The following is a 21588-nucleotide window of genomic DNA, read 5'->3' on the forward strand; positions in this document are numbered from 1 at the left end:
GTGTTGGAACTCTCTGCCTCATCTCTCCCCTCCCCTCCTCTCCCACGCCCTGCCTCTCCAGGGCTCCTGTTGCTGCACAGCTCCTCTGTTTGGGCTAGGATAGTTCATCGCCTTTTTCCTTTGCTCCAGTTGTCTTAAGCCCCAGAGAGCAGAACAGCTTTGCTTCAGAACAGGTGAAAATATTGCACTTGACAACTCAACCTGGATCGTCACAGGCTTGGGAACACCCATCATTCATTCTCTAGAGGCCAAACTGTCGTGAAAACTAATCAGTGCCTGGTCTTTGCCTCTGCCAGTTATAGAGCATGTCAGCAAAAGAGAGGAATGAGAAGGGGCGCAGTCAGGCGCTCCAAGGCCACGGTAATTCACCCTCCGTGTAATGAGATGAAAAGCTGACGTGTAATTAATTCAAAGCCATGGCGTCCTTATGAGCCCGATAAGTGATTCCACACCACGCCCCCTGCTAGCAGGGTGACAGGGCAGCAAACAGAAGCCTTGCAGGAGGCGCTCCGTGCAGGAAGGGGGAGCGGTGGGCAAAGAAGGGAAGGGCCAGGGCCTTCTCACAGCAGCAGTGGTAGAAGCGTTGCAAGTGTGGGCCATGAAGTCAGACTGTGTGGATTCAAGTCCCATCTCATCCGTCTACTAGTGGTGTGACTCAACTACTCCATCTGCAAAATGGGGACAATTCACTCAATGCCAGCCCCTGTATGCCGGCTGTTGTCCTATACTACTGTATTTTCAAGATACGGTACTATAAGATTAAAAATGTTTTCTTTACTTTTGTGGTTTTTTTAAATAAATAATTTGTGTGTAAAGTACTTTAGACCTATTACAGGACAGTATTATACAGCTGATTGTGTTAGTTGGGTACCCAGGCTAACTTTGTTGGACTTACGAACAAACTGGACTTACGAATGCATTCTAGGAAAGATATTCATTCATATGCAGGGACTTACTATAAAAAAAGAATTACACGCCAGAATGCAGCCTCATGGTGGTAGGATTCTAGATAACTATTTCCTTTTTGTTGTTCTTGTTTCGTTTCTGAATCCTGTCTGACTCTTTGCAACCCCACGGACTGTAGCCCACCAGACTCCTCTGTCTGTGGGAGTTTTCCAGGCAAGAATACTGGAGTGGGTTGCTATTTCCTCCTCCAGGGGATCTTCACAACCCAGGGATCGAGTCCACGTCTCTTGCAGTGGCAGGTGGATTCTTTACCACTGAGTCACTGGGGAAGCCCTATTGCCTTCTTATGTACATCATTTTCTGCATTGTGCAAGGAACCTATACTGCTTTTCTGATCAGAAATGGTGCAGCCACTGTGCAAAATAGTCTGGAGGTTCCTCAAAAAATTAAAAATATAACTACCATATGATCCAGCTACCCCATTCCTGGGTGTTTATTCAAAGAACACAAAAATACTCATTCAAAAGATATTTGTACAACTATGTTATAATAGCCAAGATATGGTAATAACTTAACAGCCCATCAACAGACGAATGAGTGGAGTAGATGTGGTGTGTATAATATACATATATATATACTGATTACTACGCTGCCATAAAAATACAGATGAAATTTTGCCATTTGCAACAACATGGATGGACTTTGAGGGTATTATGTTAAAAGAAATAGATCAGATGGAGAAAGACAAATGCTCTATGATTTCACTCACACGTGGCATATAAAAAACAAACAAAAAATACATGAACAAACCAGATCAATCAAAAACAAACACATACATGCTGAGAACACAGTGGTTATCAGAGGGAAAGGGGCGGGGTCAGGGAAGTGTGAAATGATGAAAGGGGATCATCTGTATGGTGACGAATGGAGGCTTAATTTTTGGTGATGAGCACACTGGAGTATATACAGAAATATAATGTTGTACACAAGAAACAAATATAGTATTAATAAACCAAATGTCCCCTCAATAAAAAGTAAATTAGAAAATTTCTCTTGCGTGGCAATTAAAACATGTAGCGGTTTTATTTCCCCCAAATAACCGAAGTACCTGTGTGGCTGGAGACACGACAGACACACACTTGTTACCAGTCTCTAATGTATGACATTTCCCCACAGAAATGCCCATCTGAGGCATTTGGTAGGAGGAAGCTGGGCAGACTGGGAGGTAGAAGTCTCAGAAAGAGGAGACTTCACATGCAAAGGCACAGAGGCAGGGAAACCACCAGCAAAGTGGCAAATCTAGGACGCAAAGCAGAGGCAAGAGCCAGCATTGCAACAGAGAGAGTTTCAGCACATGGATGGAACTGGGCCCTGAGGGCCAGATTCAGAAGTTGGAATTCAGCATATCCACAGCGGGCAGCCATCCAGAGTGGAGTGAGACATCAGCTCCCAGAAGGCCTTCTTGCCATCAACATCATGCGGGTGATTCTCGATAAATTCCCTTAGAAGACTCCCACTTGACATCCTCTTAAAATATTTTACCTGCATTCTCAAACATACAACAACCTTCTCTTCTAAATCAATTTCAATTCCGATTCACCAGGTAAGAGAATAGAAAGAAAATTAAGCATGTGCTTAACGATTTCATCAGAAACTGACAATAGTCATTGGAAAGCATACACAGCGATATATTCAAAAGAACATCCGAACCCAGAAAATTCCATTTCCTCTCTGAACAATGCAGGATTCCTGCTGCAGAGCTGTTTGCATTTGGCTACACCATGAGGCGTTCACAGCAGCCCTGGAGGGACTCACTCACCAAAGATTGACCAGGAAAGGATGCTCCAGGCCCTGCATGATCTGGAGTTCCCGGAAGACGTTGCGCACCTCGTCCCTCTCGATGCACTTCTGCTTGTTCATGTACTTCATCGCATACATTTTCTTGGTGTCTCGCTTCTGCACGATACACACCTGTGTGACAGCCAGAGGGGACAGCGTTCAGACCAACATTTCAAAGGAACAAATAGGGAAAGCCCCTCACTGCCTCCCCACCTCTGGGTTCAAGGCTCGATTCTGAAATCCTGGTGGGCAAGCAGCCCTGGCTATGCCACAGTCCCTCCACATCGGCACTATAGAAGAGCTGCTGATCAGGTATTGACACTAAGTACTGTCCATACAGGGATTCCTTGGTGACTCAGCCGCAAAGAATCTGCCTGCCAGTGCAGGAGACATGGGCTTGATCCCTGATCTGGAAAGATCCCTGGGAGTGAAAATGAAAGTTGCTCAGTCCTGTCTGACTCTGCGACCCCATGGACTATACAGTCCAGGGAACGCTCCAGGCCAGAATACTGGAGTGGGTAGCCTTTCCCTTCTCCAGGGGATCTTCCCAAGTCAGGGATCAAACCCAGGTCTCCTGTATTGCAGGTGGATTCTTTACCAGCTGAGCCACAAGGGAAGCCCAAGAATACCGGAGTGGTAGCCTATCCCTTCTCCAGTGGATCTTCCCAACCCAGGAATGAAATCGGGGTCTCCTGTATTGCAGGCAAATTCTTTACCGACTGAGCTATCAAGGAAGCCCTCCCCTGGAGAAGGAAATGGCAACCCACTACAGTATCCTTGCCTAGAAAATCCCACGGACAGAGGAGCCTGGTGGGCTACAGTCTGCGAGGTCGCAAAGAGTCAGACACAATTTAGTGGCTAAACAGCACAACCGCCTTCAACTGCAAGGAAACTGCAGCTGAGTGTGCTAATTAGAGTTCAACGAGCTTCTCAGTGTCAAATCCACAACAGTCTGACTTTGGAGCAACTCCCTAACTCACAAGGGGCTGCAGTGGGAGGAGGGACCTGCTGTCAAAGAAGGCTGTCTGGAGGCGCTAATGCCAGAGGGGAGTCATGAAAGGCTGGCAAGATGGCAAAGTCAAAAGAAGAGACTTTCAAGGAAAAGGAAAGATATAAAGGAGGACATGGAGCCTTAGGAACCCCAGCAAGGAGTACAGTGTCACTGAAAAAAATTAGCAGGAAGAACAGGTACTGTGTTCCCAACATCCTGATGGGGTTTTGCCTTCCTTTCCCCAGTTGCCACATCAAAGGACCACAGACTGGGGGGCTCAACACAGGAGACATTTACTGTCTCACGGCTCTGGAGGCCAGAAACTCCAAATTAAAGTGCTGACAGGGCCGTACCCCCTGCAGGCTCTCAGAGAGAATCTTTCTTGGCCTCTTCTAATTTCTGAAGGTTGTTACCCATCCTGGATGCTCCTTGCTAGCAGCTAAGTAAGTCAGTAAGTGTTAGTCGCTCAGTCGTGCCCAACTCTTTGCGACCCCATAGACTGCAACCCACCAGGCTCCTCTGTCTATGAGATATTCCAGGCCAGGATACTGGAGTGGGTTGCCATTTCCTTCTCCAGGGGATCTTCCTAACCCAGGGATCAAACCCGGGTCTCCTGCACTGCAGGCAGATTCCTTACCGACTGAGCTACAAGGGAAGCCCTTACTAGCAGCTACATCATGTAAATTTTGGGGTGGGGTGACACTGTTCAACTCAGTAGAGTAACTCCTCTTATCCCCCTCACTTGACAGATAAAGGAAGAGACGCACAGAAAGGTCTTAGACCTTCTTCACACCTTGGGACTCAAACTCAGGCTCTCTGCCCCTCCAGCCAGTGCTTTTCACCAACAACTCTCCTCCCGGGAAACAGGGCTGTGATGGACAACACCAGGGATGTGGTCGCCGGCCTGGGAGTTCAGGGTTTTCTCCAAGCAGCCCAAGTTGCTCTTCTATTGGAACTTGGGACCCTTTCAGCCCCAACAGGCTGTGAATCTGAGGCGGATACAAGATGGTGGGGGCTTTCCTGGTGGCTCAGTGGTAAAGAATCTATCTGCCAATGTAGGAGATCTGGGTTCAATCCTTAGTCCAGGAAGATCCCACATGCTATGGAGCAACTAAGTCTGTGTGCCACAACTACTGAGTCTATGCTCTAGAGCCCAGGAACCAAAACAACGGAAGCCCCTACACTCCAGAGCTGGTGCTCAGCAACAAGAGAAGCCACCGCAATGAGAAGCATGTGCCCCTCAACTAGATTGGCCCCGACTCGCTGCAAGTTGAGAAAAGCCTGCACAGCAACAAGGACCTAGCAGAACCCATTAAAACAAAAAATAAAAAAAGAAGATGCTGGACAAAAGCCTGAATTCCGATTCCCACTTTGGTTCTTGCTGCCTTTCTGAGCTTCTGTCTCAGCATCTGTCTGAACTGAGTTATCAAAGCCCACCCTGCCCCACTGGGATGAAACTAAATGAGACTGAGGATGTGAGAGAGCCTGGCTGCATCTGAGGGATGATAAATGTCACGTGAATCTTAATGTCTTAAAGAGCACATTTCATGAAACCTCCAAATGGGTGTTTTTCTAGCCAGTACAATCAGTGGCACGAAGTTGTTGTTCAGTTGCTCAGTCATGTCTGACTCTTTGTGACCCCGTGGACTGCAGCACACCAGGCTTCCTTGTCCTTCACTATCTCTTTGAGTTTGCTCAAACTCATGTCCACAGAGTCGGTGATGCCATCCAACCATCTCATCCTCTGTCGTCCCCTTCTCCTCCTGCCTTCAATCTTTCCCAGCATCTGGGTCTTTTCCAGTGAGTCAGCTCTTTGCATCAGGTGACCAAAGTATTGGAGTTTAAGCTTCAGCATCAGTCCTTCCAATGAATATTAAGTGTTGATTTCCTTTAAGACGGCCTGGTTTGATCTCCTTGCAGTCCAAGAGACTCTCAAGAGTCTTCTCCAATACCTCAGTTCAAAAGCATCAGTTCTTTGGTGCTTATCCTTCTTTATGGTCCAACTCTCACATCCATATGTGACTACTGGAAAAACCATAACTCTGACCATATGCACCTTTGTTGGCAAAATGATGCCTCTGCTTTTTAATACACTACCTAGGTTTGTCTAGGTTTTCCTTCCAAGGAGCAAACGTCTTTTAATTTTATGACTGCAGTGACCATACACAGTGATTTTGGAGCCCAAGAAAATAAAGTCTGTCACTGTTTCCATTGTTTCTCCATCTATTTGCCATGAAGTGATAGGACTGGATGCCATGATCTTACTTTTTTGAATGTTGAGTTTTAAGTCAGCGTTTCACTGTCCTCTTTCATCTTCATCAAGAGGCTCTTTAGTGGCATGAGGCTGAAGGCTCACAAACTTTACCAACAAACTTTAAGTTTGTATAAAACCACAGGAGGCAAAGGGGTGCTATACAAAAGCCCTGTGGGGCCCTGATTCACAGGGATCTGAGACCCTTCTACAGCCCTGAGATCCACATCTGCAGGCAGACACGTGGTGGGTGGATCATTCTAGTAATTACGGTTTCCCATCTCTGTCACTCTTCATTTGCCTTCTCAGAAAAGGTGTGGGACGGACACGGCTTCTGCCAGGGCTGGGAGCCCTGAAGCCCAGTCAGCTGCATCATCTCGGAAAGCTGAGGCTGTGATTCCATGGGGTCTGGGCAACACCCATGTGAGAGGAAGAGCCCCTGTCCCCCCTGCCCTGTCCCCAGCTCTCATTGGTATAATTGATGGTGGGCGAAGGTGCTGAGAGATGGCTCTCACCTCCCAGGGAAGGGGGGAAGTTGACACTTACTGCAGCTCAGAGACAGCTCGGGAGCTAGGGGAGACTCTTCAAAATGAGATTCAAATTCGAGCTTTCAAAGCTGAGCTCATGAGTTGCATAGGGCTTGGACGTCTGACTCTGGGTACCAGATAAGGAAGGGAGGTTGATACATGATTTGCCTGGAGGGGTTAAGCATCTCAGCCTCCTGGGCTCAGGACAGGTGTTCCAGAGGAAACGTCAGCCCTCCTCACCAACAGTCAGCTCTGCTGAGGTGCTGGGAAACTTCCAAACAGAGGGGGTGGATCCCAGGTGGCCCCAGCACTCCTCAGCAGGGCAGCACAGACGCCCTTCCACCAGAAACCACAAGTAATGAGGCAGACTACATGCAGTTTGGCCAGAGCCACTCCAGCTGCTGACTGGCAGTTAACAACCCTCATTAGTCTAATTCAGTTAGGAATTGATTTATCATTTATTAATTACAATATATTGGGGCAAATAAATTAATGCTAGTGAGCATGGATTTCAGGCGACTTGTCGTAAGAAAGACATGTGGCCAGCATACTGTGCATCAGAAATCTGGGAACTGATCCCAGTTTGGCAGAGAAGGGGGACTGCTGGGTATTGAGAACCTCCATCACACTGGCATCCAGTAGTCCCCAGCGGACTGCTCATTCACAGCACTGATGACCTCAGTCTGCAGCACCCTTAGAGGTCTGGGAGGGTCCTAGGACGGTGTATTTTGTAAAAAGCTTCCCAGGGGAGTCTGACGCTCAGGCCAGCTGAGAATCACTTTGCTGGACTCTTCAGGAAAGTCCTTGTCTGGCTGCATCCTCAGTGACCTTTATGGTCAGGACTGTGAACCCCACTCTTCAGCTCAGGCAAGCCAGGCTCTGAGGACACAGATGACCCGAGAATCAGAGAAACCAGAGCTGTGCTGGGAACCCAGGACTGTGCAGGTGCAAAGGCTGGTGCTGCCCTTCCATGGACCAGCCTGGATGCTTCTTCTTACATGATTCAGTTGACCTTTGCGGTGCTGCCCACCCCATCCTCAGCTTGAGTGCACTTAGCAAATCCTGTTGATTGATGGACAGCTGTAGTGTAACATTTAAAGACACTGGTTATGCTTGCAGGAGCAAGAATCTGAGGGAGGGGAACTAAATCAGGGAAAAGTGAAAAAAGTCAGGATTAAGGTCAATATGCCAGCAAATTTGGAAAACTCAGCAGTGGCCACAGGACTGGAAAAGGTCACTTTTCATTCCAATCCCAAGGAAAGGCAGTGCCAAAGAATGCTCAAACTACCACACAATTGTACTCATCTCACACGCTAGTAAAGTAATGGTCAAAATTCTCCAAGCCAGCCTTCAGCAGTATATGAACCATGAACTTCCAGATGTTCAAGCTGGTTTTAGAAAAGGCAGAGGAACCAGAGATCAAATTGACAACATCCACTGGATCATGGAAAAAGGAAGAGAATTCCAGAAAAACATCTATTTTTGCTTTATTGACTATGCCAAAGCCTTTGACTATGTGGATCGCAATAAACAGTGGAAAATACTGAAAGAGATGGGAATACCAGACCACCTGACCTGCCTCTTGAGAAACCTGTATGCAGGTCAGGAAGCAACAGTTAGAATTGGACATGGAACAGACTGGTTCCAAATAGGAAAAGGAGTTCGTCAAGGCTGTATATTGTCACCCTGCTTATTTAACTTATATGCAGAGTACATCATGAGAAACGCTGGGCTGGAAGAAGCACAAGCTGGAATCAAGATTGCCAAGAGAAATATCAACAGCCTCAGATATGCAGATGACACCACCCTTATGGCAGAAAGTGAAGAGGAACTAAAAAGCCTCTTGATGAAGGTGAAAGAGGAGAGTGAAAAAGTTGGCTTAAAGCTCAACATTCAGAAAACGAAGATCATGGCATCTGGTCCCATCACTTCATGAGAAATAGATAGGGAAACAGTGGAAACAGTGTCAAACTTTATTTTGGGGGGCTCCAAAGTCACTGTAGATAGTATTGCAGCCATGAAATTAAAGATGCTTACTCCTTTGAAGGAAAGTTATGACCAACCTAGATAGCATATTGAAAAGCAGATATATTACTTTGCCAACAAAGGTCCGTCTAGTCAAGGCTATGGTTTTTCCTGTGGTCATGTATGGATGTGAGAGTTGGACTGTGAAGAAAACTGAGTGCCGAAGAATTGATGCTTTTGAACTGTGGTGTTGGAGAAGACTCTTGAGAGTCCCTTGGACTGAAAGGAGATCCAACCAGTCCATCCTAAAGGAGATCAGTCCTGGGTGTTCATTGCAAGGACTGTTGAAGCTTAAACTCCAATACTTTGGCCACCTCATGTGAAGAGTTGACCCACTGGAAAAGACCCTGATGCTGGGAGGGATTGGGGGCAGGAGGAAAAGGGGACGATAGAGGATGAGATGGCTGGATGGCATCACCAACTCAATGGACGTGAGTCTGAGTGAACTCCGGGAGTCAGTGATGGACAGGAAGGCCCGGCGTGCTGCGATTCATGGGGTCGCAAAGAACTGGAAATGACTGAGTGACTTAACTGAACTGAACTGAAAGGGGAATGGTCATGCTGGGTACCATTGTTCAGATATCTTTATCTGACATGAAGATTGCCTTTGGCAGACAATGATTGTTAACTACCTAAATGCATCCTCTCCCTATAGGACAATTTTCTTCAAGGAGGCAGTGTGATCCATTAAATACTCACTTGCAGCCAGAAGTAGCCACAGTTCTCACCCGTGAGATATTAGACTGTTTCTGACTTCTAAGTTTGCTTTTTGTTTTTTGACTTCTGCTTTTGCTTTCTGCATAAAAGGGAATAGCTACAGATCGTTCCAATTTTCTCCTCTGCACCATTTTTATTCTTCCTACCTTGAGCACATATGTAACGTCTGGAGCTGCAGCAGCCACTTGTGATCTTGAGGCTGCAAGAGTCTCAGAGATACTGAAACTGTTACCATGGTGCCACCTACCTTCAAACTTCTTGTTGTATGAGAAAATAAACCCTCTTTGTTTAAGCCACTCCAATAGCAGATTTTCTATTTCTCTCTCCTGAGAACATCTTCATCTGATATACAAACTATACAATGATTTTTCATGGCACAGAAAGTCCATGTGGGCTGTGATCAATGGAGCCTCATTAAAGTGATTAAAAATTAGCTTTGTGAAAATACTCATTTGGATGAGTATTTCAGTCAATAAACATTTGATAAATGCCTGCCATGGTTCTGGCACTGTGCTGACCATGAAGATATGACATGGCTCTAAGAACTTAAGCTTTGATGAGATAAACAAACAATACTCAAGAGTGAAGACAAAGCACCTCACTTCAGGTCCCTGGGCCCCATACAGCATGGCCCAGCCCCCCTTTACTTCTTCCTGTTACTCTCCTCCCAGCTTGCTTCTTACCCTGGCCTCTCTGCCATTCCTGTCTACCATGCTTTTCCCCATATGTACAGTCTTGGTTGCTCACCCCCTTCAGGCTCTGCCCATGAGTCACCTTATCCCAAAAGCCATCCCTGTACTCCTTCTGTGAACGAGCCAATCCCTCCTCAGTCCCCACCCCCCACCCCTTGTGTCCCCTGTCATCCTGGCCAGCTCCCATCACCAAACATGCTTCTGGGTTTGTTTCCCTTTTGTCTGTCTCCCTTGCTATGGTATAAACCCCATGATAACAGGGATTTTTCTCTCTTTTATTCACTGCTCCCTCCTTAGTGACTTGAACAGTGCCAAGCACAACTAGTTGACCTCTGTGGCTGGCTAGCTAGTTGGAGGAATGGATAATTACTACTTCAGAAAGAGCAGTGCTCTGAGACAGATGAGCACATGAAGCTAAGGTACCTGAGAAGAGGAATCCTAACCAGGACATGTGATTAGGAGAAGGCATTCTGGAAGACGCTGCATTTGAATATTCCTTGTTTCTCAGTCAACAAGGGTTGGCTTCATGACAATGGAAGTGTGGGAGGAGGTAGAAGGAAGTGCATTGCCAGGAGAGGGCACAGTCCCTCTGCAAACACAGAGAGCTGGAACATGTATGTTAGCAGTGCTCTCAACTTCCTCATCTGTAAAATGGGGGTAGGAGTGTACCTATCTCAATGGGTGATTTTGAGAGTTACATGATAAGCACTTACTAAATTATTATTATTGTGCTTATGGGAGAAGGAATTGGCAACCCACTCCAGTACTCTTGAATGGAAAATCCCATGGACAGAGGAGTCTGGCAGGCTACAGTCCATGGGGTCGCAAGAGTTGGGACACAACTAAGCAACTAAACCACCACCACCACCATTGTGATTATGATCATTATTCATACATGTTATGAAGGTAAGAATAGAGAATGTTGAAGAGATGTGCAGAATTGGCCCACCAAGGAGTTCAGGAACAATTTCACAATTGTTTGATGTGATGGTGAATTTTATGTGTCAGCTTGGCTGGGTCATGACGCCCAGGTATATGTTCAAAGAGGATTCTGTACGTGTAGGTGCTTTTGCGCACATGCCTGCTAAGTCACTTCAGTCATGTCCAACTTTCTGAAACCCTATGGACTGTAATCCGCCAGGGTTCTCTGTCCATGGGATTCTCCAGGCAAGAATACTGGAGCAGGTTGCCATGCCCTCCTCCAGGGCACCTTCCCAACCCAGGGACCGAATCCACATCTCCAGCACATCCTACATTGACAGGCAGGTTCTTTACCACTGGATGCTTTTAGATAAAATTAATTTGTGATGAATTTAAACAAGCAGACTTTGAGTAAAGCAGATTGCTCTCCATAATATGGGTGGGCCTCATCCAATCAATTGAAGACCTCAACAGAACAAAAGACCGACCTTCCCCAAACAGAGGAAATTCTGCAGCAGATGGCCTTTGATCTTGCACAGCAATATCAGCAACTTCCTGGATCTCTAGCCTGACAGCCTATCCTGCAGATTTTGGACTTGCTAGCTTCCATCATGCTGTGAGCTAATTACTTAAATAACCCTATCTCTACCTCTCCTCTTATTAGCTCTGTATTTCTGGAGAATGTTGACTAATACATATGGCAATGAATCAGCCAGGATCACAAGTCACCACCTAATGTCAACTTCTCCTGGGCCTGGGGAGCTACTGAGGCCTTCAGGGCCGGGCATCTGGCTTTTCTCCACAGTCCACTAAAATGTAAGCACAGGAAGCTCGAACTGCATGGTATTTGATTCTAAAGTATTTGTCCCCAGTCAGCAGAAAAAGAGATGGCAGAATGGAGAGGCATCCCTTGCCTGGGGCACAGCCCCATGGTGTGTCCAGCTCCACTCGAAACCAACTGGCCTCTCCTTGGGATGCTAAGAAACAGTGCACCCACCTCATGGGCCCTGCATCTGTGAGTTCTGATCTGTATCAGGTGATGCTCACTCCCGCTCACCTGGGACACTGCACGGCAGACATATGGAGATAGACCGTGGTGAACACCAAGCAACAAATGGAAGGAGCAGAAGACAGATGGCCTTGCATGGCACGTTTAAAAGGCTGGTGTTGCAGGTTGAATTGTGTTTCCCCAACTCTGCATGGTGAAGCCCTAACCCCCAGGACGTCAGAATGTGAGGCATTTGGAGACATGGCCTTTAAAGAGGTAATTAAATTAAAATGAGGGCATGGGGGCAGGCCCTGATCCAATTGGGCTGGTGTCCTCTGGCCTCCAGAACTGTGAGACAGCCACTTCTGTGCTTTAAGCACCCAGGCTGGGGAATTTTGTCACGTTGGCACAAGCAGGCCAATACAGTTGGCTTTTGTCCTGAGGACACTGGGGGAGATACAGAAGGGTTTAAAAAGTGGATCCCAGCTATACAACTGTGAATGAATGAATAAAGGAAATAACATACAAACATACAACATGGAAGATATGGCATTTGGGGGGAGGGGAATGTTTTTCTAACAACAGGGTGGAGAGGAGTGTGGAGGTAATTCCAAGAGTGTTTTATAAATAATTTATCGCCACTGCTTACGCAAACAGTTTTCCTCAGGAGTCATAAGGGACATTGCTTTGTTAGGAAATGCCAAAAGAAGTCATGGGGACAAGGGTCCAGGACCAGCCCTGTTACTTCTAACTCTCTTATACTGGAATGTATTCTCTAGGATGAATCAAGGTTGAGACCGGTTTATAGGCAGAAAAAGTCCTCAGGAAGTTCATCCAGAAGATGGACTGAGACGTCATTGTGGGAAAATGGGAAATGCAAATGAGTAATGACGTCTGTTATTAATAAACTGGTCAGTAATGGATCATTTGCTCTGGCCAAGCTTGAAAGCCATTCGCGAGTGAGCCTGCATTTCCTCTGATATTTAGCTCTTAAAGCAGTCCATGGAAGCCAGCAAATTCCTCTAACCCATGCCTCAAGCCAAACATGGACTAATTAATATGAAAGGAGTAAGTGTGCGTGTGTGTTAGTTGCTCAGTCCTATCTGACTCTTTGCAACCCCAAGGACTGTAGCCGGCCGGGCTCCTCTGTGCATGGGATTCTCCAGGCAAGAATACTGAAGTGGGTTGCCATGCCCTCCTCCTGAGGATCTTCCCCACCCAGGGATCCAACCCAGGTTCTCCTGCATTGCAGGCAGGTTCTTTACCATCTGAGCCACCAGGGAAGCCCATGAAAGGAATAAACACTTCACTCAAAAGAAATGGATTTCAACCCTTATCAAAGATGCCTGCATGAAAGATGAAAGGTGCCAGTAAAAGCATCATGTTAAAGAATTCTAAAACTGATTCTTCCATAAGAATAACAGCTCATTTCAGAGACACAGAGAAGTTAGACATCTTACCCAGAGTCACCAGGTTGACCCAAATTCCAGCTCAGCTCTGTCAGACTTGGAGGTGAAATTGTCTAACCATCGTGCTATAAAACGATGAACTCTTGCAATGTCCTGAAAAGAGCAAACATACGCGCCAGGCCCCCACTCACAGCAGGATGCAATGCTGGCTGGGCATCTTACACACATCTGCCTCGCTGCCCCCTCACTAACTCTGGCCCTACCACAGGACCTTTGCATCAGCTGGCCATTTTTGTCTGTGAAGTTCTTCCCCCTGAATCTCCCCGTGGTCTGTTTCCTTCTTAGCAGTTAGGTCTTGGCTTAACTGTCTCCATCTCAGAGAGGCCTTCTCTGTTGGCCTCTCCTCCAAGGAAAGCTGTCCTACCCTCCCAGGTCATCACATTATACATTTTCTGCAGAGCAAGTATCATCACTGAAATCATGTTTATGTACCGTTTGTGTATTTATCTTCCCTACTAAACCATCAACTCAGTGGCATCAGGGACCTCATTCATCTTGCTTGCCACACCCTCACAAGTAGCCAGACGAACACTGGGACAGAACAGTTGGCAGAAACGTTTACTGTCTGACTCAAAATCCTGCTGTCCTTTCCACCCCTACTCTTATCCTAGAGGCCCAGCAACTTAAAAGATGAAAGTGATTCCAAAACGGTGTACATTTTTAAGGGGAAAAAAATATGCTGATCAGTCAAATGTTTCTGAACATTCAAACTGATAAAACAGATATATAAGACCAAATTTCTCAAAATTCCAAAATTGATTTGTTGCAGTCTGGGCAGTAAATTGGTTAGTCTGCTATTAATCAAATAGTTGTTCACACTATGAATTCACACACAGATGTAAAAGTCGGGAATGAGGAACGAGACAGCTAATAATATGCTTGTGTGTGGAAATGATCGTCATTGCATAATAAGATAGTGTGGAGTCTGGAATTATCATCTGTGCAACTCCTGCTCAGTTTTATCCAGAATCTGCCTTTGAGGGACATAAAAAGCTATTATCATATAACTATTCCACTTTCTGCTGTTTTATGTGCAGACTGCCTCTGGCTATTCCATGAATTTTAATTAACTCTCTGTTTATTTTGCTTCAACCCTATGACTCTCTAAGCACAGGGCCCATTTGCTAATCCAAGAAAGACACTTTTGAAGTGAACTTCTCAGGAAGTTCTCCCAAAGGTATCTTCCTCCTTCCCTTGAAAATAATTAAGCCCTGTTGACTCCCAAGTTGACTCAAAGCAGAGTACTCCAGCCTGGACTTTCTCTGCTGGAGCAAAAGCAACATTCACTGGCTCCACCTTCCAAGGGGTCAAGAGGAACTTGTGAGCTGGGGAGAGTGAGCCTGGAGAGAGAGGGGGCCTCTGTGAAAAATGAGAGTTTGCAGCAAGGGAGATGCAGAAATTCTCCTCAGGACCCTAACCAAGAGGCAATCAGTATAAACCGGTCAACTAACTCTTATCAGTTAATTTGTTAATTATCAAGGTTTTCACTCATTTATATAATATTCATTCATTTAATTATATAGCATATATGTCATATGCATCATGTACACATTGTATATGTAAATAAATATTGTATGTGAACATAAATATACACACTGCTTAGTGTATATATATGCATATATGTGTGTGTATATATATACATGTATGTAGATATATACTGTATTGCTTTGTGGGCATACATATACATATGTGAGTGTGTGTATGTATCTGTACACTTTATGTGAATGGTGGGTATATGGACTGTTGTTTAGTTGCTCAGTCATGTCCAACTCTTTTGTGACCCCAAGGACTGTAGCCCACCAGGCTCCTCTGTCCATGGGATTTTACAGGCAAGAATACTGTCCATAGGTTGCCATTTCCTTCTCCAGAGGATATTCCTGACCTAGGGATTGAACTGTGTCTCCTGCAAGTCTCTTGCATTGCAGATGGATTCTTCACCACTGAGCCACTGAGGAAGCCTGGGTATATGTATAGGTGACTATACATACACAAATACACGTGTGTATATACTACTTAATGCATATGTATATAGACGTATAGATATATATGCTGCTTAGAAGGTATATATGTATAGATATGTGTTTATATGTGCTATACATTCATATAGATATTTGTGCATATATATGCATATACATACATGTGTATATGCTATATACATATACACGTGTCTATGTACACTGCTTCTTAGGTATGAATACCTGCATATTCATAAATATGTGCTCATATATATATTTTGCTTAATGTATTTGTATGTGTTTTTATATACCGCTCAGCAAGTATATACATGCACATGTATATATGCATTATATACATAAATTCCATATATATGTGTAAATATATGTGTGTACATGTATTATACTTTATATATATACAGTTGCACTCAGTAAGTACTGCAGATCAAACTGTGAACAATAAGGAAACATTGCTGCCCACACAGAGATTATGTTCTCACACATAAGACCAACAACCACAAGGAAAAATGAACAAGCATTTAATGGATTTACAGGTAATGACAGGTGCACTGAAGAAAACAGGATCAGAAAGGGCACATGGATACGAAATGCTTGGGGTAGGGTCAAGTGGGGTGGGTATTCAGGGAGGGGACATTTGAGCAGAATTCTGTATGGGATGGGTGCCCTTTGCAGGGTTCTAAGGGAAGGTGATCAAGGTGGTGGGCCTAGCAAGTGTAAGGTTCTGAGTTAGAAATAAGTTCAACATGCTCGGGAGATGAGAAAAAGGGCTGCAAGGAATGAGCAGGAAGATGGAGGGGCAGAGAGGAGTGTCAGTGAAATAGGCATAAGCCAGATTGCAGGGCCTTGCAGGCTGGTATAAAGAGGTTGGCATGCATTCTCAATGGCAGGGAAGCCCCTTAACCATTCGATCCAATCATGCTTTATCATATCACTGGCTGCTATGTAGTCTGGATCCTTCCTTCTTCTTTCTCTCTCTCACTTATACATACTCTAGGCAGCATTTATTGAGCCTTCCCAACCTGCTGGGCACTGAGCCAGCTGCTGATGGGACTGGTAGGTGACTATGACCAACCCTAACTTTTCAAGAATCTCACAGTCTGATGGCTGAGGCAGAGGAGCAATCTGAAGACCACCTCTAAGCAAGATGTGCTGTGAAGGATGGCAAGAGGAAGCTGGCTACCCAAACATTTCCAGAACCCACCACATAACCTAGAGACAAGATGATATGGAACACATATGAAAAATGCCAGCCATATGACAGGTCCAGGGGTTGTATGGTCTCTGCCCCTCATTTTCACGGTAAACTTTGAAGATCACTCTGAGCATTGTTTCCTTCTTTTAAAGTCTTCATTTCAGAAAGGTATTTTTGTTCAATTCAATATAGAATTCTAGATTGGTGATTCTTCTCTATTATCACTTGAAAAATGCTGTTCCACTAGCTTTGGCTTGCATAGTTTCCATTTCCTAACACAATGTGTCCTTTTGTCCCCTGGTTCATTTCAAGATTTTCTATTAACGGTTATAAGCTACTTATTAATTTAACTATGATGATCTTTAATGATGTTTTCCTTGTGTCCCTTTTGCTTGGAGCTGGTTGAACTTTCTGGATATGATTTTATCATTTTCATCACCTAAACAAATAAACCATTATTTCTCCAAATATATTTTATATGCCCATCCCTCCTTCTGAAACTCCAATTACACATTCGGTAAATCACTGCATTTTGTTCCATAAGTCACTGAAAGTGAAGTGAAAGTGAAGTGGAAGTGAAAGTCACTCAGTTTTGTCCAGCTCTTTGCAACCCCAAGGACTGTATAGTCCATGGAATTCTCCAGGCCAGAATATTGGAGTGGATAGCCTTTCCCTTCTCCAGGGGATCTTCCCAATCCAGAGGTTGAACCCAGGTCTCCCACATTGCAGGCAGGCGGATTCTTTACCAGCTAAGCCACAAGGGAGGCCCGTAAGTTACTGAAGCTATGTTAATTTTTCCTCAGTGCTTCATTTGTATAGTGTCCATTGCTATATCTTCAAGTTCACTAACCTTTTCTTCTACTCTGCATCTGTCATTGTTATTCAGTCCTCAAGTTGGGTCCAACTCTTTGCAACTCCATGGACTGCAACATGCCAGGCTCCTCTATCCTCTAGTATCTCCCAGAGTTTGCTCAAATACATCTCTATTGAGACGGTGATGCTATCTAACCATCTTATCCTCTGCCTAATCTGCTGTTAATATCCCATCCAATGAATACTTCATTTCATATATATATTGTAGTTCTCATTTCTATGAGTTCTATTTGAGTGGCTACCACAGGAAAGCTGGGTAGGGGGAAGAGAAAGAAAGGGCAAGGGAATTAAGAGGGGCACGCTACTAGATACAAAATAAATAAGACACAAGGATATAATGTATGGCACAGGGAATATAATCAATACTTTATAATTGTAAATGGACTATAATCTATGAAAATATCAAATCATTATTTTGTGCACCTGAAACTTAACATTATAAATCAACTATTAAAGTGTTAGTTGCTCAGTCATTTTCAACCCTTCAAAGCCCGCCAGACTCCTCTGTCCATGGGGTTCTCCAGGCAAGAATACTGGAGTGGGTTTCCATTCCCTTCTCCAGGAATTCTTCCCCACCCAGGGATCAAACCTGGGTCTCCCGCATCACAGGCAGATTCTTTACCATCTAAGCCACCAGGGAAATAAAAATATAAAAATAAAGTAAAATTGTACTTTCCCATGTCCAAAAAATTCCTAGACATGAAAAGAAGCAGGAAAATATGGCCCACAAGCAGGAGGAAAATTAATAAAGAGAAACAGACCCAGAAATGGCAGCAGTGATGAAATGAACAAACAAGGACTTCCATGGGGCTATCATTCATATGTTTTCTATGTTCAAGGATAAGGAAACTGTGAACATAATAAGGATAAAAATGGGCATTCTCATGTTTTTGGGGAGGAAACAGAGGTTTGCAGAAAATTTATGACTGGTCCAAGTTCACATGGCTAGAAGCAGCAGGACTAGAATCTGAGCTCAGGCTTCCCCATCTCGAAAGTTCATGCTCTTTCTCCTAGCTGTTGTCCCTTCCCAAAGCAAATGTCCCGTGTTTTGGGATGTTGATGGACTGTCTCCTCCTGACTCTCATGGTTTCTTGCTAATACACGTGTGACTAAAGCTACTTTCTTCCTAACTTCTGTATTTGGGAGGGACATGTGGGAACAAAACAGGCTGGTGGCAGTGGGGTCTTCTCCAGGCTTCTGATGCATCATGTGTAAAACGGAGAAAATAAGGCCCAGCACACTGAGCTTTAAGAAGACAAGGATGGTCAAAGGGTTCAGTTCCTAGGACAATGATTGTGAGTTAGCCAGGACTCTCCAGGTTGCAAATACTGGGAACCCAACGTGATCTCCTCCATCACCTCCACTAGCTTTGCTTGTAGTAATGCTTCAAAGCAGAGATATCACTTTGCCAAACAAGGTTCAGTTCACTTCAGTTGCTCAGTCATGTCCGAGTCTTTGTGACCCCATGGACTGTAGCACACCAGGCCTCCCTGTCCATCACCAACTCCCAGAGTTTACCCAAACTCATGTCCATTGAGTTGGTGAGGCCATCTAACCATCTCATTCTCTGTTGTCCCCTTCTCCCACCCTCAATCTTTCCCAGCATCAGGGTCTTTTCAAGTGAGTCAGCTCTTCGCATCAAGTGGCCAACATATTGAAGTTTCAGCTTCAACATCAGTCCTTCCAATGAACACTCAGGGCTGATCTCCTTTAGGATGGACTGGTTGGATCTCCTTGCCAACTAAGGTCATATAGTCAAATCTATGGTTTTTCCAGTAGTCATGTACGGATGTGAGAATTAGACCACAAAGAAAGCTGAGTGCCAAAGAACTGATGCTGTCGAACTGTGATGCTGGAGAAGACTCTTGAGAGTCACTTGGACCAAGATCAAACCAGTCAAATCTAAAGAAAATCAGTCCTGAATATTCATTGGAAGGACTGACGCTGAAGCTGAAGCTCCAATACTTTGTCCACCTGATGCAAAGAGCTAACCCACTGGAAAAGACTCTGATGCTGGGAAAGATTGAGGGCAGGAGGAGAAGGGGACGACAGAGGATGGGATGGTTGGATGGCATCACCGACTCAAGGGACATGAGTTTGAGCAAACTCCAGGAGATAGCGAAGGACAGGGAAGCCTGGTGTGCTGCAGTCCATGACTGAGCGACTGAACAACAGCAACATGATCTTGCATAAACAAAATAGGATACTAGCTTCCGTGGTTGCTAAGGACAGTGGATAAAGCTATAGGACTGGAAGAACAAAAAGGTGGCGCACTGGTGGTAACTGCCCATGCCCCCCCCTCCTGAACCCCACACAGCTCAGGCTGTTTACTGCGGACACCTGAGGCTCTCTGCTAGGGCCTTTTTCTACCCTGGATGTGAGTGAAGTGAAAGTCGCTCAGTCGTGTCCAATTCTTTGCAACCCCGTGGACTATACAGTCCATGGAATTCTCTAGGCCAGAATATTGGAGTGGGTAGGTAGCCTTTCCCTTCTCCAGGGGATCTTCCCAACCCAGGGGTTGAACTGGGGTCTCCTGCATTCCAGGTGGATTCTTTACCAACTGAGCTACCACGGAAGCCCTACTTGTGAAGCCTTTTTCTGCCCTGGATCAGTCAGTTCAGTTCAGTTCAGTCACTCAGTCATGTCTGATTCTTTGTGACCCCATGGACTGCAGCACACCAGGCTTCCCTGTCCATCACCAACTCCTGGAGTTTTCTCAAACTCACATCCATCATGTCAGTGATGCCATCCAACCATCTCATCCTCTGTCGGCCCCTTCTGCTCCTGCCCCCAGTACCTCCCAGCATCAGGGTGTGTCCTGGGTGGGGCAAGCCAAAAGTGCAGGAGAGGTGATGCTGCTTAAAGCAGCCGTCCCTCAGTGATGGACAGGGGGCTGTACATACAAGCATCAGCTTCTCTGACCCTCGGCTGCCTTCAAGGCACCCTCCACTCGGAGGTCCCACATGGGGGTGAGTCCCTGTGCCTGAGAAAAACAGCCAGCAACTCTTGCAGATCTGTTTTCTTACACACATCACTCATGACAGGATGACAAGAAGTCTTTCACCTCCGATTCCGTGGAAGGATTCTGAATGGCTCTGTTTGGGTCACACAGCCACTCCTTGGACCAAGCACTGGTCTAGGAACATGGCCCAAGTGGCTTGGCACAACCACATCACACACCCATCTCAGACGGTTAGTGGGGCACCACAGGGACTGACATGTCCACATGAGGTGGAGGAGGTATCTTCCCAAGAAAAGAGATGCCATGGTGATAAGAAAGAAATGTGAAAAGCATGCTGGACAGTCGAAAACAACAGCCTTTAGAGTCCACTGATTCACCATTTTCCTTTTCTTTGTACAAATGAGAAAACTAAGCTTAAGACTGGTTAATTCACTATCCCAGGTAAGCACAACTAAAGCATATCAGAGTCAGCCTGCTTCCCAGATCTAAAGTGCTTCCACTGAGATAGGTAGATATGAGGCATCTGCCATGCCTCAACTGTCCTAGAATTTACTCATAAAAGCGTTATAAAACTCTTCAGTAAATTCTTGCTAAAACCAACGGATCGCTTGCAGCTGTTTACTTTGGTACTTCACTGGGGAAGCACAATATACTCCCCGCAAGAAAGTCAAATAAGATTTCTGCAAATTCACATGTGCTTTTTCCTGATAACCAAGGCTACTGTCATACTTGAACAATGAAATGTCTTTCTTGAAAACTCTTAATAAATGCCAGCTATCAAACCCACCAAAGGCTGAAAGCAAAGCCAAAGTACCCATTCAATAGTAGAAGGGTGGTCTTCTTCATCCTAGCCCAGCACAGTTCCACCTTGAGTCTCATAATAGTCATGTAGGCTCATCTACATTGACATGAAAGGCAGTAGTTATTCTGTATTTTGACCAGAATAGAGCTTTGTTTGATTGCCTTGAAGCAACCTCATCCTGAATACTGGATGTTTGTGTACATTCTACATGAATTTGGGTGTCATCAAGAAACTGCCACAACCTAAGAGTGACTTAAAAATAGAGTCTCCTCTAGAAAGCTTGCATTTTTCTTCAGAACACTCACTGTAACCAAAGCTTGAATATATTTACGCTCTGAACCACAGGTTCTGAGAATCAAGCCAGCAGCCAAATAGCAGCACAGATGAAGACAGAAAAGGACAAGAAAACTTTCAGGATATAATCAAGTAATAACTCATGAGGGCCCAGGCTAACAGATCT

The 21588-nt window shown here is 45.2% G+C and overlaps 1 protein-coding gene across 2 annotated transcripts in view; it reads right to left on the reverse strand.

Moving 5' to 3' along the window:
• The window catches only part of STK32B (serine/threonine kinase 32B), a 384837-nt gene that overhangs the window by 261097 nt on the left and 102152 nt on the right, over positions 1 to 21588 (reverse strand). For both annotated transcript variants that reach the window (XM_068975348.1, XM_068975347.1), the window contains exon 3: positions 2726 to 2877. In XM_068975348.1, the coding sequence (XP_068831449.1) occupies positions 2726 to 2877 (152 nt within the window). The remainder of the gene's footprint in view (positions 1 to 2725; positions 2878 to 21588) is intronic.

The sequence above is a fragment of the Capricornis sumatraensis genome, chromosome 7 (assembly GCF_032405125.1).
Source record: "Capricornis sumatraensis isolate serow.1 chromosome 7, serow.2, whole genome shotgun sequence".
Classification (NCBI taxonomy): domain Eukaryota; kingdom Metazoa; phylum Chordata; class Mammalia; order Artiodactyla; family Bovidae; genus Capricornis; species Capricornis sumatraensis.